This window comes from Garra rufa, chromosome 1 (assembly GCF_049309525.1).
Source record: "Garra rufa chromosome 1, GarRuf1.0, whole genome shotgun sequence".
Taxonomy (NCBI): domain Eukaryota; kingdom Metazoa; phylum Chordata; class Actinopteri; order Cypriniformes; family Cyprinidae; genus Garra; species Garra rufa.
Genome location: NC_133361.1, coordinates 71,559,510 through 71,578,386, shown reverse-complemented (window position 1 = coordinate 71,578,386; position 18,877 = coordinate 71,559,510). Strand labels below are relative to the sequence as shown.

The 18,877-nt window shown below is 36.7% G+C and overlaps 1 protein-coding gene and 1 pseudogene across 1 annotated transcript in view; one reads left to right on the top strand and one right to left on the bottom strand.

Moving 5' to 3' along the window:
• Positions 1 to 18,877, top strand: part of LOC141338782 (uncharacterized) — a 551,053-nt pseudogene that overhangs the window by 207,331 nt on the left and 324,845 nt on the right.
• LOC141342494 (uncharacterized) overlaps positions 8,062 to 18,877 on the bottom strand; it is a 47,036-nt gene continuing 36,220 nt past the window's right edge. Inside the window, exons 8-9 of the mRNA XM_073846955.1 lie at positions 12,210 to 12,271; positions 8,062 to 9,921 (exon numbers count right to left, since the gene is read on the bottom strand). Of these exons, the coding sequence (XP_073703056.1) occupies positions 8,062 to 9,921; positions 12,210 to 12,271 (1,922 nt within the window). The remainder of the gene's footprint in view (positions 9,922 to 12,209; positions 12,272 to 18,877) is intronic.

Below are 18,877 nucleotides of genomic sequence, written 5' to 3'. Positions count from 1 at the left end.
AACTCGTGTTTGAAAAGTCAGTACTGAATTCTTTAAATATGAAAACGCACTTGCAGGCCATCAGTCAGATGCACAGACTGTTCATGCAACGTGATTGGCCCACTTTATGGGCATAAGGAGCTCCAGGTGTGTGTTCCTGTTGTGTATGCACTTCGATGGATTAAATGCAGAGCACAATTCACCATACTTGACTGTTTCTCTTTCAACTGGTGCAAAACTATTTCTTATTCCTAAAGTGTAATGATAATATTACTAAAGTTTTTTACAGAAAAAGTTTAGTGATTTATGAGTGAACATCCTGTGACAGTCAGTTTTGGGTTGTTTTCCATTTAAAAGATCAGTGGAAAATCCCATTAATAAACTGCCCCCTAAATAAAAACTCAGAAGTTTATTTTTTTTTATTTGATAGTTAAATGGGTTTAGTTTTTTCTCTTATTTTCCCTCATCACTTTGAATTCAATTTGATGATTTTTATCCCCTAGGATACATAAAATAGTAGAGATCAGTCTATATAGATTTCCTAAACACTATCATTAGATTATCTGGATTTTTTTATTTTTATTAATTGTATAAAGGCCAACTTAAACACTGTAGGAAACCAGCCGGCCAGGATCGGGTTTGGACACCATGGTATAGGATCTAGCATTTCTACGATGCCAGTTGCTTTGTGCCATTAAACTGGGGTTAACGTTTATTTCTTTGTTTTTCCACCGTAGACCTAACAGCGCTGAAAGAGGAGAAGGAAGTACTGAATGAAACCGAAGAGAAAGATCAGTTTGAGAATCTTCATAATTTTGTATCTGGGGAAAAATCAGTTTGTTCCTTAGAGTCTGCAAATACTTCTAAACAAAAAAGAGCACAAAATACAGGAACTAGGAGTAATTTCACTTGCTTTCAGTGTGGACACAGTTTCACTCTAAAAGAAAACCTTAAAAGGCACATGAGAATTCACACTGGAGAAAAGCCTTACAAATGCAAACAGTGTGGAAAAAGTTTCAGTCAAAAAGGACACTTTAACATTCACGTGAGAGTTCACAATGGAGAGAAGCCTTACACCTGGAGAAAATGTGGAAAAAGTTTCTGCAGAAAATTAAATCTTAAAAACCACGTGTGTATTCACACTTTGGAGAGCCTTTTTAACTGCCAACAGTGTGGAGAAAATTTCACTCGTAAAGAAAGCCTTAACAAACACATGAGAATTCACACTGGAGAGAAGCCTTACACGTGCGAACAGTGTGGAAAGAGTTTCGCTCATAAAGTAAACCTTAACACACACATGAGAATTCACACTGGAGAGAAGCCTTACACGTGCAAACAGTGTGGAAAGAGTTTAGCTCGTAAAGAAAACCTTAACACACACATGAGAATTCACACTGGAGAGAAGCCTTACACGTGCAAACAGTGTGGAAAAAGTTTCACTCAAAAAGGATGCCTTAACAGACACATGAGAATTCACACTGGAGAGAAGCCTTCTACATGCAAACTGTGTGGAAAGAGTTTCACTCAAAAAGGATGCCTTAACAGACACATGAGAATACATACTGGAGTGAAACCTTACACATGCAAACAGTGTGGAAAAGGTTTCTGTGGAAAATCAAAACTTAAATACCACATGCGTATTCACACTTTGGAGAGCTTTTTTACCTGCCAACAGTGTGGAGAAAATTTCACTCGTAAAGAAAGCCTTAACAGACACATGAGAGTTCACACTGGAGAGAAGCCTTACACATGCAAACAGTGTGGAAAGAGTTTCGCTCGTAAAGCAAACCTTAACATACACATGAGAATTCACACTGGAGAGAAGCCTTACACGTGTGACTAGTGTGGAAAGAGTTTCACTCAAAAAGCAAGCCTTGGCAAGCACATGAAGATTCATAATCAAAAGAAGCCTTATTAAGGGTTCCAAATGGAATCCTATACAGGGCTTCTACAATGAAATTCTAATTCACATTTTAAAGCAATATGTTTTGTCCATGGTACACTTTACCGTTTCAACTTGAAATATGGACTATGGACAAATGGACTCTGTCTACAGTGTAAGAACTTCACATTTGAATGTCATGAATTGAAGAGAGATCTCACAGGAAGTACACAGTTTTTTTGGTTGAAGCATAAAAAAGGACACTGTTAGCATTTTAACATCAGTGTGTATGGATTTAATTTGCACACATCAGTTACTTGCTCATTTTTACTACCAACATTGGCGGTTTTGAGGAAGGCTTTAATAGTCATATTTTGTAACCATTCCTAAAGGACTGTATTAGGAATTGTCTTTTAGGATTGTCTTGTAGACCTTTTTTCTGAACGCGGAAGTCACGCCTGACTCAATTTTTAGCATCTTCTGTGTCTCATGTCAAAGTAGCGTATAATCCGAGCTGTTAATCTAATGTTAAACCTATAAAAATGTTTTTAAAAAGCACATTGCTCCCTAGCACCATCACTTTGCAATGACCATCATTTGTCAGTGCCTCACTTTTAGGTTTAAACGTTATTGTAAAACAATCATTGTTGAAGAAAAAAAAAACTGTTACAAATTATTGTCCTATTTTTCTTACAAAAAAAAAAAACAAGAGTAATAATAATAGTTGGACATACGTACATAATGTGGCTGCGTTCGAAAGCGCATACTGGATGAGTAGGTACTTAATTTCAGTAAGTACTTACTTAATGATCGCTAAAAGAGTACGTACTCTACAGCCAAATCTCGTTGAGTATGGATTTGATCTGCACGTCTTCCGCCATGTTGACGTTATCATGTCACCAATGACGTTATAACAAGTGCAACAAGTTAATAGATATGAGCAACGGGTTTAATTCATCTTTCTATAAATATTTTGATATTGATGAAATTTGTTCATTTTGTGGTCATGTTAAAGAAACAGCTGTTCTTTTATTGTGATTGTAGTATAACAGATACGTTTTGGGTTCATTTAGGTTTTTGTATTTTTTAATTCTAAAATAAATATTTTTTGTCAGGAAAACCCAAATTCTTTATTTTTTGAATATGTTTTTTTTTTTTGTATTCAAAATTGTTTATCCACACGCAAAACTAGCCTAAATTCTTGTTGAATTTTTTTTTTCATCCCTGAGGCTTAACAAAAACAACAAATCCATTTTTTGATAAACTATAATGTTAATAATTTGATTCAGAGATATTTAATCATATTTCCGTGTATATAATCGCATTCTTTGATGTGAGCAAGCCTAATAGTTATGTTTTCAGTTTTTTTCATTATGATTGTTCATTGTTAAAGATAAATACCATCTTTCCCTGAACCTGTAATAATAAGTTATGTTTTATAATAATAAAAAGAAAATAAGCACAACAGATGCTCAAATAACTCATAGCATTAGTAACACAATGACCCTACCTTGTACATCTTCCTCCATGTTTGCAATATCTGCACAAAGGAAACGTGGATCAGCTGCTCGAAGATCTTGTGTTTGGTGCATAACAAAATAATAAACGATTCTAGCATTAAAAAGTATAATAAATAAAGGTAAAATCATAATAAAATAATAATAATAGTAGTCAGTCCAGCCCATGGTATTTTCTTTTATAACCGACCTGGCCCCCCATTTAAGAAAAGAAAAATATGTGGCCCGCTCAGAAAAAAGTTTGGGGACCCCTGCTCTAGATGCTCTCGCTGGCTCTGGGCTCATTGAGGATGAAGAGGCCACAGCAACATCTGGTCCAGATGAGGCAAAGGGCAGGTGGAGTGATGGAGGGTCTCATCGATGGCACTTGACTATTTATTTCCAGGACGCTGCTGTGGATTTCTCCTTTCTCACTGCACACACCAGTCTGCAGACATTTCAGATCATACAAAGATGCACAAATACAATACAAAAGCTATCATTTTAACAGCACAATGTCATTAGATCTCTGTATTAGAAGTAACAAACAAAATGAACAATCTTTATATTAAGTTTCAGATTTTACTTTTTTTCCCGTAAATGCTGCTGTCATCTTTGCTTTCAGGTCCTGCTCCACCTCAAAATATCTGCAACAAAGGCACAGAAATCTAGAATCAGAAAAGTGGTGTAATAGCTCTGCTTAATTAAATTTTTTATTTTTTATTAAATATTATTAATAAACTGCAACTTAAGGTTTAAAATATGTTTTATTGATGTCTGTAGTGTACTCACTCAAAGCCTTTGATGGCAGCACTGCTTTATCAGTCATTCTTCACCAGACAAGCATACTTGTCTCATCTGTCCCTGTAACATCCAGCCAAGATTCAGTTCCCTCTGATTCATGTGCTCAATACTACATTTATGAGGTAGCTGTTGTGTTAATTGGTTTATCATCAAATTCAAATGCTCCTTAATTTATCAACAGTACTATTGGACAAATGAAACAGATAACTCATGTTTAGTTACTATATGCACATGTGTTTATTTACATTACATTAATCTAAAGCAGTGTTGACAACAATGAACTCTACATTAACTCACATAATGTCCATCACTCATTTAGATGTCTGTTTCGTGTTGTGATGTGCTCATTTAATTCTCTCAGAACATATTCCTGTCCGTTGTTAAACATTTAGTAATCATATTTAAGATGTCTATGGTAGCTATACGTAATAAAACGTGTTTTACAGCGAGATCAGAAATATATATATATGCATTACTGTCTAATGTCTTGGCACCTTATGCAAATCAACAGTTTACGATACAGTAGCTCAACAAATATGATTTTAAGACAGTGAACCATGTTTCGGTTTGCACCCTGGTCGCGTTTTGGCCTCCTGTGGCCTCCTGGGATTGAAAAGTGTGCATTAGATGAACACTTCAGAATCTGGGCTGAAGCAGTAGGACATCCGGGGATTTCTTGCCTACTCTTTTATGAATACTGAGGTTTCGAAGGTACTTCTTTCTTCACGTACTCTTTTTTCCTACTATATAGTAGGTAAGTAGGCATATTCGAACGCACTTTAAGTATACGTTCGTCCGAATCTTGTGAGAATTAGTCCACTCGCCAACTAATTCTCGCCTACTCTTTTATGAATACTGAACATTCAAACATACTTTTTTGCTCGCCTACTGCTTTTTACCCACTATATAGTATGGAAGTATGCGGTTTCGAACGCAGCGCCTCTCTTTTAAGCTTACCAGCACCTTTCCCGCCTCTGGATGTTTTGACCATCTGAGTCACCCTCCCGACAGCCTTGCTTTTGATTTGACGCCATGGCTTAGTTGGTTAAAGTGCCTGTCTCGTAAACAGGAGATCCCGCGCTCGAATCCCAGCGATGCCTTTGGTTGCGCGCCACAATACAGCCGACGTCATGCTTTACCAAAAAAACGGGCAGCGAATGGGGACACAGAGGAGCTTGAGTTGTGATTTTTGCCATTTTCTTAAGCCCATCATGCGCAGTGTTACAATCTGACAGCAGAAACCATTTGGAGGCCTCCTGTTCTCAGCGTAAATTGTTTAAAAAAAAAAGTCAATCATATTTAAAAGGTAGCAAAACATGCCCAAGAACCAATTCAGTGAGGTATGGCAATAACTGTCTTACATCAAGTGGAGGAAGCAGGACGTACAAAGTGTTTATTCATGCATCGTCTAAGCCGCCATCCCCACGATTAACATGTGGGTTGGCGCCGTGGCTTAGTTGGTTAAAGCGCCTGTCTAGTAAACCGAAGATCCTGGTTTCAAATCCCAGCGGTGCCTTGGGCGGTTTTCCAGTCCAGCAAACACAAGCTTTTCAGATAGCGAGTGGTTAATTTTGCAAAACGCCCAGACACAGTTGTCGGCAAACGCCTTAAAGCTGTCCAGCGCCCGATCAGCCAACGCCTGGCCTCTTCTCTGGAAGCCTGGATTGTCAGAGTCGCCCTCCCGGAGGGCTAATGTGCTGCCCGGCTAGTCTAGTAAACAGGAGATCCTGCGTTCGAATCCCAGCGATGCCTTTGGTTGCACGCCACAATACAGCCAATTTTCAATACAGCTTTCAAAGGGCTTTACAAGTTCCCAGCAGGGTTTCTGCAGATATGAACAAGTGAAATTTAAGACTTTTTAAGACCTTTTTAATACCACCTTATATGAAATTTAAGACCGAAACCTGTAATGGAAATAGATATTATATTACATGCATACATGTAATATTTAATGTGTTTAATGTAAAAAGTAAACACAATTTCATGGCTGTCATAAATTAAATTTATTACTGCGATATACTGTGAACTTTTCATATCAGCAGATACTATTCCACACAAAATATCCCCATAAAAGTACCACTAGAAATATATCTGACGTAAAAAAAAAAAAAATCTGAAGCAATATTTTCATCAGTGCTCTATTAGCTTTTACATCTTAAATCTGCATATTTGATTTACCTTTATAAAGGCCTTTTTTTTTACTTTTGAAATGTATGCATTACCTTTGAAATTTATTTTATGAATTTATCAATAAATTCTAAATGGCTGTTAGCAGTGAGATTACATAATTTACACTGCAAAATTAAAAGTGAGATTAATGTTTTAAATACATTTATTGATTTATAAATATATACATTAGAAATGTTGGCTGTGGAGGCATACTTTTAAACACAGTAAATTACCAGCAGGTGGCGATAAGTCACTTCATGAGCGAGTTATTTCAACTGATTCGAATTCGATCAAACGCTGAATTATAGCAAAACGTTGCTAGGAGAATGCTTCTGCTAATGTTGCATATTGTCTAATATGTTAGTAACTACTTGACTAACTAATTTTTTTATTGAGCTAAAATTAATGTAACATTTGTAATTGTGAGAATTTTCAGCAAAAAGCTCACTTGGTATATTACTGAACTATATCATGTTATAAATAAACTATACATTTGAAATTTTTACCTCAATGTGTTTCTTTAGAGTGCTGTTACATTCACTTGTTTTAAAGTATGTCACAAATAGACCAGAAATACACTATCCATTATAAATTTCTAAAACCCTGTCCCAGTGACCCTTATTCCTTGGATGGGATGATGAAGAGCCCTTTGAAGCTGCATTGACAATTAAATTTGGACCTTCAACCGGTTGGCTCCCATCGAAATATGTAGAAAAATCCTGGAAGGTTTTCCTCAAAAACCTTTTTGACAGAAAAAGAGACATAAGCATCTTGAATGACAGAGGGGTGAGTGAATTATCAACAGGAAATATTTGTCAGAATTGATCTAAAAACTGAATAAATACAAAACCAACACATATACAAAATTATCAAGACTTAACAATTTTATTAGTTTCAGATTTCAGATTCAAATTTAGATTATTGAATTTTCGCTACTAGTTATTCAGAGCTCCAAGGTGAAATTTAACTGAAAATGCATTTCTATCTCATCCACATCATTTTATTTTAATCCACAATATTCTACTGACTCCCATGGGCTCCAAACACAGTGGTGTCCAAAATTATTAGAACACTAGTATTTTTACCAGCTAAAAAGGATTTTAATTCAGTCATGTTTATCTTTTGCTGTAGTGTTTCAATGGGTAATTTATTTTATATTTCTAAACATTAATTTTGCCATTAAATGTAATAATCCAGTAAGACTTTTGTTTGACAACAGCCAGTGCTCCAAACAGAGATCTGATCTTATCATCATCCATTCTGCACAGAATGACATTAAGAAACAGAACAAACTGAGACAGATTAAATCTAGAAGAACTGTGGCAACGTCTCCAAGATGCTTCAAGAGGCCCACCTGCAAACCTGAAAAACTATCCGCAAGTGCCCCTAGTGCAAAAGCTGCTTTAAACACAGGATGATGGTCACACCAAATGTTGATTTAATTTAGTTAAAAGAAGTTAATTGATAAAGAAAACATTTATATTTTTATCAACATTCTCATTTTACAGAATTTGTACACAAGTGAAAAATACTATGAACTTCCCTTTAAAAATAAAATTAATGTTAGTGTGTCTTAACGTTAGAAATGAATACTTACTTCCTAAAGGGGCAATGGGTAAGTATATTCCAAAGGGCAAGGGGCAATAGGTAAGTATATTCCAAGTATATTCAATTGTGTATTAACTTAAGAGATGGATCCTTACTGTAAAATCTTTTTAAACTTATATGAACTTACATACCTCCAATTTCATCAAGAGTTTTTCCTCGTAGCTCATGCAGCTTTCCTTTCTCAAGGGCAAGAAGCAGCTTGGAAATTTTTGCACTCTGTATGGTGGCCTCAGAAAGACGGTAAAACTGTCTGTGCACTGTTATGTCGTGACCCAAAAAGTCCGCCAGCTGATCCATTTCGTTGTTCTTTAAATTCAACATCTGAGAAGTAGTTGCCATTTCTTTCCTCAGCTGAGTAGATCGTAAAAAATCTGGTTTTTGGGCACCGCATTCATCTGCAAACTTCCTAAGACACTGATGTCCCCTGTAGCATGTGAGGCAGTGAGGAACGGCAAATAAATACTCGTTCTTGTTGGGCACACCACACTGCTCTCTCTTCATAATCATCAGATTTAAGGACTTTGTCATTTCAGGAGTCAGCAACACTGCCACTTTTCTTCCCCTTTTTCCCTTGAGCTCGACCCGCTCAAAGTACATGCACAATTTCTGTTCATACTCCGATAAATTCATTTCTTTTTGTGTAATTGAACAATCTCGTTCCAGGAAATATTTTAGCTTCATTTTTGAAACTTCTCCTACTCGTCTCCTATTGAAAAGCACAATCTTGGTCAGCGTTGTTCTTGCAACATTGGAATAATTCTGTGGTGTTGCTGCCTTCTCCAGTGCTGCAGTTGCTGACTTTACCTTTTCATCAAGATGCTTGTTAAGCTTCATGATGTCTTCGGTGAGTGGAAGTTTCGTTGGCTTGTTGTATTTTAAATCACTAATCGTGTTTAAAGCACTGTGTGAAATGTATTCAGACCACTTGGCCCGATAAAGCTTTTGGAAAGCATCTGAGGACTTCACTAGGTTTTCATCTTCAGCCATGAGGGCATGGCAGTGAATTATGTCATTTACTTTCAACAGGGAGTGGCCGATTTTTAATGCAAGACTTGGAGTCTTATAGATGTTATTGTTCTTATCAAACCCTGCAGTTTCCTTCACAGCCTCAATCACATTCAGGAAATTTGATGGTTTAACCACATCCTCTAAAGTTAGGACTGGAGACCTCTTGCGCATTGTCTGTAGAAATCGGCCAAGCTGGCGGATTTTTTGCCGAATATAGTCGTGTTTTGAGGGATCATGTCCATGTTTACTGTAAAGGGACTCTGCAAATCTTAAAAGACAAATGTCATTGCGAACAAGTGCAGCAATTTCATCATCATGCATGCGGCTTAACATCTTAAGCACCCCTTCTTCAACAGCGCTTGAACATGTTGATTTGGCTACTGATGCTAAGCCAAGTATTCTCTTCCTGCCTTGGTGGTCATGGTCCGTTGGTCTTGAAGGGCACCTTCTCATGTGTCTCCATAGCTCTGCTCTCAAAAACATGCCCTTACAATGGAGACAATATTCATATTTTTTAAAGCCACCCTGGGCTCTTCTTTTGACTTTAAGTGAACCAGCTCCATCTTTCAGCACCTCACAGTTATGTATGAAGTTCCCTTTGTTTCTAAGTTTCTCCAGCCACTCCTTTCTACTTTTTGAGCCTGCAGGGAAACTCAAAGCTTTGGCGATCTCTGCATTTTCCTTAACATGAACTTTAAAATGTCTAGATATTTTAAAATGAGCTTTTTTGCAAACAAAGCAAAAATTCAACCCCTTCTTTGCAATAGATGTTGAGTCTGTTGTGTTTGCGGATGTTTCATTTGCAGTTATTCCACTGATATGACTTATATCCATTATTGATGATTCTTTCTCTGCCAGAACTGTAGATTTTGCCAATCTGCTTGGTGGTTCATCATCTTCTGAATCGGTTTCTGAAGCTGGAACATATTCTGGATCATTATCTGATATGTCCTCTTCACTTGTTTCAGTTTCATTCTAATTCAAAGATAACAAAACAAATAGTAAGGCATACATAACACAAATAAAGCAGTACAATGACACCATATTGAAGCATTGCAATGTACAACATTTCCTTTGGAAACTCCTGAGTTAGCAATTTATCTCACTGATAATCCATAATGGCTTGATAAACAAGCATTTTGCATAGGGTTGGGCGATGTGTACCAAACTGGCATAAGGCAATGTCTACAGTGAAACAATGCAATGGACAATGATATTGGGTAGTGCGCGCTGTAATAAAAGTCAGACACATCACCTTTGTATATACATGTGCTGTGCAGATATTAAGTCACATGCATCTTCACACAAATAGTTAATCCAAAAATGAAAATTACACCATAATCTCCACCATAAGACTCCATATAATCCATATGATGTAAAATGCATTGTTCTGCTTCAGAAGACTTATTCCTTTAAAATATAGGAAATGATTCCTTTAAATATTCAGATAATTTTGGTCATATAAATATAACTAATACATTATTCAAACTGTGAAAGGTGTACTTTTGTGTAAACTCGTAACGGCAGCACTTTGTGTATTTGTAATAATAAATAAATAAATGAATAGGGTACGCTTACAGACATCACTGTCTCCCCAAATACCTCTCTGAAAGTCACTAAAATAAACTGAAACTCACAAGAGATATGTATTTAGAAAGCTTGAAGTGTCTACTAAATTATCAAAATGTTAGAAAAATATACATATTCTGTAATTGTTATGGAACAAAACTGAGGCAGATGGTGAGTCCAAACAAGTCTTTTCTCTGTACAGTATTTCTCCCAAATACTGTTCACAAATCTGTCTACAGCCACTTTTCCACTATCAGGTCAAACAGTGCAAGAGCTGTCAGGTAAGGTTCCAGATGTGTTTCCATGTGAGCCACGGCACGATTGCAAACTGTTCTCGGCCCAGAATTCTCGGTACGATTGTGTGTGCGCGTGTGGCATTGCCAATCAGGATCTGTCACTTGTCTGTTGCCTGGCTGCTAATTTCTTAATAGCGTACTAGCGCACTATTTTGAGCAATGTAAATACAAATTAGTAATAAAATCTAAAGAAATTTCTGATCATCCTCCATAACCCAGTGGTTATTTACACCTCATATCACATGTAAACATTTGTACTACCACTGCAACGACTGACGCATTTGAATTGCGTTCCAAAGAGATCCGTTATGAGCCCCGCAGTGGAAAAAGAAAACCAGAACTGTACCAGCCAGCTCGGAATGGAATGGTTTGCGAAGACAACCGTTCGGCCCGATAGTGGAAAAGTGGCTTAAATATGTGTTGGTAACCACTTCTCTTTTGCTGAGATAATCCATCCACCTTACAGGTGTGGCATATCAAGATGCTGATTAGACAGCATGATTATTGCACAGGTGTGTCAACATTGTGGGGGTTATTGTATGGGCAAGCGTATGTTATGGACAACAAACACAGAAGCATTTTATTGATTTATACCGTGACAAGATCCTGAGGCCCACTGTTGTGCCATTCATCCACGACCATCACCTCATGTTGTAGCATGATCATGCACAGCCCCATGTTACAAGGATCTGTACACAATTCCTGGAAGCTGAAAACATCCCAGTTCTTGCATGGCCAGCATAATCACCGGACATGTGACCCATTGAACATGTTTGGGATGCTCTGAATCAGCGTATACAACAGTGTGTTGGAGTGGTAAGTCTAAGGGACACCTGTGCAATAATCATGCTGTTAACTCAGTATCTTGATATGCCACACCTGTAAGGTGGATGGATTATCTCGGCAAAGAAGTGCTCACTAACACAGATTTAGACAGATTTGTGAACAATGTTTGATAGAAACAGGCCTTTTGTGTACATAGAAAAAAATCTCAGATCTTTGTGTTCAGCTCATGAAAAATGGGGCCAAAAACAAAAGTTTAGCATTTATTATTTTGTTCAGTGTAAGACACATGGTAGCATTTTAATATAAAATTGTTTGCGTTCAGCTAAAGGAAGGAAGTCATACATATGGTATGACATGAAGTTGAGTAAACTATAAAAGAATTTTCATATTTGGATGAACTATTCATATGATTTTAAAGTTCAGCATTCATCAGGGTTGCCCATTAGACTTAACCATGTTACTTTGATGTTAAAATATATGATTTAGTTATTAATTTAACAATAAATTCAACTAAACTAAAAGGTAATGTTATGAATGGTGGTCTGTTTGTCTCACTTCTCTGTATTTGAGAGTGTCAAATGCTTTGAAATATCACAAAAATAGAGTACTTACCCAACTGTTTTGTATTTCTTCTTCTTTACGGTAACAGTACACATGCCATGTAGTAGTGCACACTGTTTAAGAAAATAGAATGTTTAATAGTAAAATTCATAAATAAAATAAAGCACTTATTAGTAAACCTAAAATAACACATATTTGGATATTACAATAAACATTACCTCAGGAAGCTGTCCATGCAAATGAAGAACAGTAATAATTAGATTAAAAAAAGGTTTGTTGTTTGTCGTTGCTATGAGGATGGATGGGACAATACGCACATCGTACATATGATAATATATAAAAACTAATATGTATAAATGTTAAAAACATTTTAAAATATAAAACGTGTATTTTCAACAGTTATGCTAACAACAATAAAAAGACATTTATACCATTAAAAAAAGTGACATCTCCTGATGCACACGTAACACTACGTTGTCACAGGAACATCCCAGCTGAAGATAATGAGGAAATTACATCGCTCCCTTTGACAAGTGCATTGCAAAAGACTACATAATGACACGCACCTGCTCTGCTCACTCTAAGCTCCCCACTAACTAAAGGAATAAATCAAAGTGATAATAATGATCACTTTGAATTAGAAAAGATATAGCACACTTAGACAGATCAGTCTGAAGATTAGGGCTGGGCGATATATATCGTTCAATATATTCATGCGCATCTCGTCAGTAAAGCCGGTTCTTTGATTAGCAGTAAATCTCCATCAGCTGTTTTGAAACGGACCGCCAGTTTGTTCACAGAGCCTTAGATCACTAACAAGCTACGCCAGTGAATCACCCGCGAAACTGAACGCGATATTGCGTAGCTCGTCACTGATCTACAGCTCTGTGAACGAACTTGTGGTCCGTCTGAATATATCGCCCAGCCCTACTGAAGATTTGGGCTGAGTTTGGAATCTGTAGAACTACACCAGAGCCGTTGAGAATCAGAGTTGCGACACTCCCATAGGCTTCCATAGGAACTAAGGAATGCGGAAGTAAAGCGTGTGCTGGAGCGGGCAATAGTTACAAACAACCAATAGTTCCTCCATTGAAGTCCATTCATTTCAGTGCTTCCTGCAGAAAGTTGAGGAAATTACATCAGTCTTTGGCATTTTAACGTATTAGTTTACCTCTAGGAAATCTGGCCAGTAGTTGTATTTATGAAACACCTTATAATTAATGTTTATTTTTAGATAATAGGAGGTGTTATGCTATATTTGGAGTTAGACAGCGTGAGAAACACCTTGATAGCGATCATAACCAGACGCTAGTTATCATGGTTTACGTTTTTAGTCTTTCTGCAATATTTCTCTCCTTGTAGGAAGTTGAATGAGTTTCAGTGAAGACTGTCCATTAAAAGGTATACAAGAAAGTTTCCTTGAATACAGTTGGTGTCCTTGTGTTTTTTAAACGTTACTTAAAACTTAGATTGGATTAAATTCTGTATTTGCTGATCTTTTGTTTTAATTCATGTCATAAAAAATACTGGGATGTGAGTATAACTACACATTTTTTTTTTTTAAATTGCTGTATGCACCTAGGGTCTGAGAGTAACGCAATTTCAATTCTCTGTATGTCCGGTACATATAGCAGAATTGACAATAAAGTTGACTTTGACTTGACTTTGACATTTTAAATTCAACATTTAAAAAAAGCAAAACTTATCAACATTACAGTGTTTGATAATGTCTTAAAGCAAAACATAAATAAATAAGTTATTATGACCACTACGATGTAGGTTATATTTAGCCTATTAAACAGCCATACCAGCATGTAGTGGTTAAACCATGGCATTACATAGGAATATTATTTTTCTGGCCACCAAACGCCTCTAATTTGCCTCTTTGTGCTGGAATTTAAAAACATTTTTCTATTTTAACCCTAAATACTATGCTAATTGTAATATAAATAAGCATATTGAGAAAAAAAAAAAACAACAACATTACTGCTGTCTCTTCTTCACTCCCCGGAATAAAATGCGATTGTAAAGCGTAGCCAGTGTAGTTATCAATACACAATCAATGCACATGATGTGTTAACAATCCCTAGAAATTGCTGCAAATATAGTGAAACTGCTGTCTATCCTACTCAAACTCCATGAACCATGTGACCACGCAGCGGCGAGATCAAAGCATGTCGCAACTCTGTTTCTCAACGGCTCTACACTACACGACCTAAAAGGCATGCCACATTCATGCACATACAGTAGGTGGCCAACCATAATGAGCGTTTTACCGCCACCGCGTCTGCAGAGTGCACTTGCAGCTATTGACCGTCGAGTGGCGCTTTAACCATAAGTTATTAAGCAAACTCTTCAAAGCAAGTTTTCGCAAATAGCCGTCAGCTTTGCCTCGCTGATGAGTTATATTTGACAGCTGCAGTCGGCGTAAAATGAAAGAAAAAACAAACTGTAGTTAATATTCACAAATTACAACTTAGTAGGCTACTTATGAAGTTATTTGCGTTTCTTAGAATGAAAAAAAACTGTGCTACTTTGCATCGGAGCATTAAAAGTGGTAGCCTATTTTAGTAGGCTAGGAAACAAACTCATGAATGTGCAAAATAAAAATATTCTCACGTTATTAATATTCATCACAAGTACATTTTTAATTCATATTTTAAAATTCCTTTGATTAAAACAGCATACATTTTTGTCAGGCATACTTAGTTATTCGTTACCTGTCCTTTATTTTGACAGAGAAATACTCTGGGAAACGATCTACACTCCTTAAGAATGTATTGCGTGTTTTATGAATTATTTTAGTAAAACGTGAGGCACTGTATTTCACTCCCATTATTTAGACCTAACTAAAACAAGAAATGAATTAAATAAACCTGTCACGATTTAGCTAAAATATTGAAACTGATAAAAAGGTACGGATAAAACCGTTTAAGCTCAAGTTCTCTCATTATAATCAACAAAGTGCACATTATTATTTGTACAATTGCATGTCATACTCTGTATGTGTACTCTGCCTTTGCAAAAAATTGCAAAAGCCAAACCAATGGAGGCATTTGTCCTAAAACAGACACTTTGTCAAAACCTGTTCCACAACTTTTTGCTGCGCTCTGTGTATGAGCGAGAGATTCACACCTTTATCAACCCCCCACCCCCAAACCTCTACCCCCTCCAGCTGGAGTCAGTTCAGTCTCTTTACTGTTGCTTAGTGTAAAATGGTAAAATTCTCTTCACTCTTCTCACTTCGCAAAAATAATAATAATAACAACAACAACAACAACAACAGTGTCATCATGCAGATCATTTTGTGTGTTTATTATAGTGTTCAAATGCTAATCATATTATTGTAATAAATCTATATTTGTTTTCATAATGAACTGAACATCCATCCAGTGAGCACACTGCTTTTTGTTGCTGCTTTTGATGAATATCACCGATGATAGCCCCGTTTAATTTTCAAACTCATATAAAAATATATTTTTGCTGTAGGCCTAGTAATAACCATGCATTTTTGTTTTTTTTACAAAAGCACAGCTTTTTCTTGATATTGTGAGTGGACACAAATAAGAGTAGACCATTGCATTTCCAAATGAAGTATTAGTCTTATCTATGAGCAAAAAATTATGAAATAAATGTAGGGTTGACATGAAAAAAAATAATAGCCTATAGACAGCGTCTGTGTTTGTGGTGGTGCTTGCGTCAAAGCACCGTTTCTCTGTAGACTAGTTCAAAAGTGCATTAAATCATATTTATATTATTGTATCTAAAATTGTATATGGTAAGAAAAAGAGTTACCTCTCAAACATACAGTGGGTACGTTAAGTATTCAGACCCCCTTAAATGTTTCACTCTGTTATATTGCAGCCATTTGCTAAAAATCTTTTTTTTTCCTCATTAATGTACACACAGCACCCCATATTGACAGAGAAACAGAATTGTTGACATTTTTGCAGATTTATTAAAAAAGAAAAACTGAAATATCACATGGTCCTAAGTATTCAGACCCTTTGTTGTGACACTCATATATTTAACTCAGGTGCTGTCCATTTCTTCTGATCATCCTTGAGATGGTTCTACACCTTCATTTGAGTCCAGCTGTGTTTGATTATACTGATTGGACCTGATTAGGAAAGCCACACACACCTGTCTATATAAGACCTTACAGCTCACAGTGCATGTCAGAGTAGATGAGAATCAAGAGGTCAAAGGAGCGGCCTGAAGAGCTCAGTGACAGAATTGTGGCAAGGCACAGATCTGGCCAAGGTTACAAAAATTTCTACTGCACTTAAGGTTCCTAAGAGCACAGTGGCCTCCATAATCTTTAAATGGAAGACGTTTGGGACGACCAGAACCCTTCCTAGAGCTGGCCATCCGGCCAAACTGAGCTATCGGGGGAGAAGAGCCTTGGTGAGAGAGGTAAAGAAGAACCCCAAGATCACTGTGGCTGAGCTCCAGAGATGCAGTCGGGAGATGGGAGAAAGTTGTAGAAAGTCAACCATCACTGCAGCCCTTCACCAGTCAGGGCTTTATGGCAGAGTGGCCCGACAGAAGCCTCCCCTCAGTGCAAGACACATGAAAGCCTGCATGGAGTTTGCTAAAAAACACCTGAAGGACTCTAAACAGTATGTGTGGAGAAAACCAGGCACTGCTCATCACCTGTCCAATACAGTGCCAACAGTGAAGCGTGGTGGTGGCAGCATCATGCTGTGGGGGTGTTTTTCAGCTGCAGGGACAGGACGACTGGTTGCAATCAAGGGAAAGATGAATGCGGCCAAGAACAGGGATATCCTGGACCAAAACCTTCTCCAGAGTGCTCAGGACCTCAGACTGGGCTGAAGGTTTACCTTCCAACAAGACAATGACACTAAGCACACAGCTAAAAGAACTCCGTGACTGTTCTTGAATGGCCCAGCCAGAGCCCTGACTTAAACCCAATTGAGCATCTCTGGAGAGACCTAAAAATGGCTGTCCACCAACCATCCAACCTGACAGAACTGGAGAAGATCTGCAAGGAGGAATGGCAGAGGATCCCCAAATCCAGGTGTGAAAAACTTGTTGCATCTTTCCCAAAAAGCCTCGTGGCTGTATTAGATCAAAAGGGTGCTTCTACTAAATACTGAGCAAAGGGTCTGAATACTTAGGACCATGTGATATTTCAGTTTCTCTTTATTAATAAATCTGCAAAAATGTCAACAATTGTGTTTTTCTGTCAATATGGGGTGCTGTGTGTACATTAATGAGGAAAAAATTAACAAATTATTTTAGCAAATGGCTGCAATATAACAGAGTGAAAAATTTAAGGGGGTCTGAATACTTTCCGTACCCAGTGTACATATCTTAATTTGATGTTTTTATAATAACATGAAAGTTTAAATTTATTAGGCCTAATTTTGTTCTGAAGAGAAAGTTGTCCAGTTAGTAATGCTTATAGGCCTATAACTGTGTGCAGCGCCGGCAGGATCATCTGATTTTTTTTCTCTTATAAAAGTGGAAACAGCTTACAATACTGGTTCAAGAATAAAACATTATTTGAAACTATTTTAAATATTTTATTTATGTACATTCACAATAAAAACAGTTGTGCTTTTGTAAATAAAAGGAAACAAATTGGAGGCCACTTTCTCAAGAGTACATCACAAATATTTACAGAAATTCTGCATATACAGTAGGCTACTACTTGGTGCAGTTTTTTTTCCCTTTCGTTTTGTTAATTTATTATTTCGTTAGAAAAATATATTTGGCATATGGGCCTATTCATTTCTTTTAGGCTATATAGCTAGGTTTTTGCGCGTGATGTGATGTGAATCCTCACAGACTGATGCTGCTTTTTGCTTGTATAAAATTAATCCCTGGAAACGAATTTAGGTATTTTTAATGGGATACAGCCACATATCAATTCAAATGTAATTTCATTGTAATTTAACAATCTTAGTCGGTTAATAGCTAATGGCTTAACGACCATCGGTTGTAGGTTATGAGAAATAAAATAACCAAAATAAACATTCCAATTTATATTTTTAATACAATCTAATAAAAGTTAATCAGAAAAAAATATTAATAGCCTGCTTGATAATGAATTATCTAAATAGTCTAGCAAAGTATGAAAACTCATTAAACTTGTTAAAATATTTTTATGTAGGCCTATAGCCTACAGATAAATGTTTTTTTTTTCTCCAACTGATGAGGAACAGGCTATTAGCAGTTAATTTGGGCAATAGGTGAAATTATGTATGAAAACAGCTCAAGAGCAAAAAATTTTTGTGATAGGCCTACACTAAAACTTGTGACAATTCGTTTTTTTAAGGATGTCATCACGTACAACATTTTATTTCACAGTTTTGAAATTAAGTTTCTAATAGGGATGCTCATATTGACCGTTTAACCGTTAACCGACAGTAAGAATTTTAACCGATTATTACTATCAGTTAAACGGTTTAAAAGGGTTTTTTTCTATTCTTTTTTTTTTTTTTTACGTTTGCTGCATGGTGAAAGAAATAATGCTATTTGTAAGTTATCTGTTTACTCACGCGCGCGTGTCGACACGTGTAGTGTGGCTGTACAGACATATTTCGCTTCACCTTTACTTAGTAAACTGATGTAGTATATGCAACTCAATGGCAAGTGGCGTTATTGGGTTATTACAGACTGAATCCGTGAGTGAATGTATTCAAATTCTGAATGAATTATAGTCTAGAAAGTGCACAATAAGCGCTCCCGTT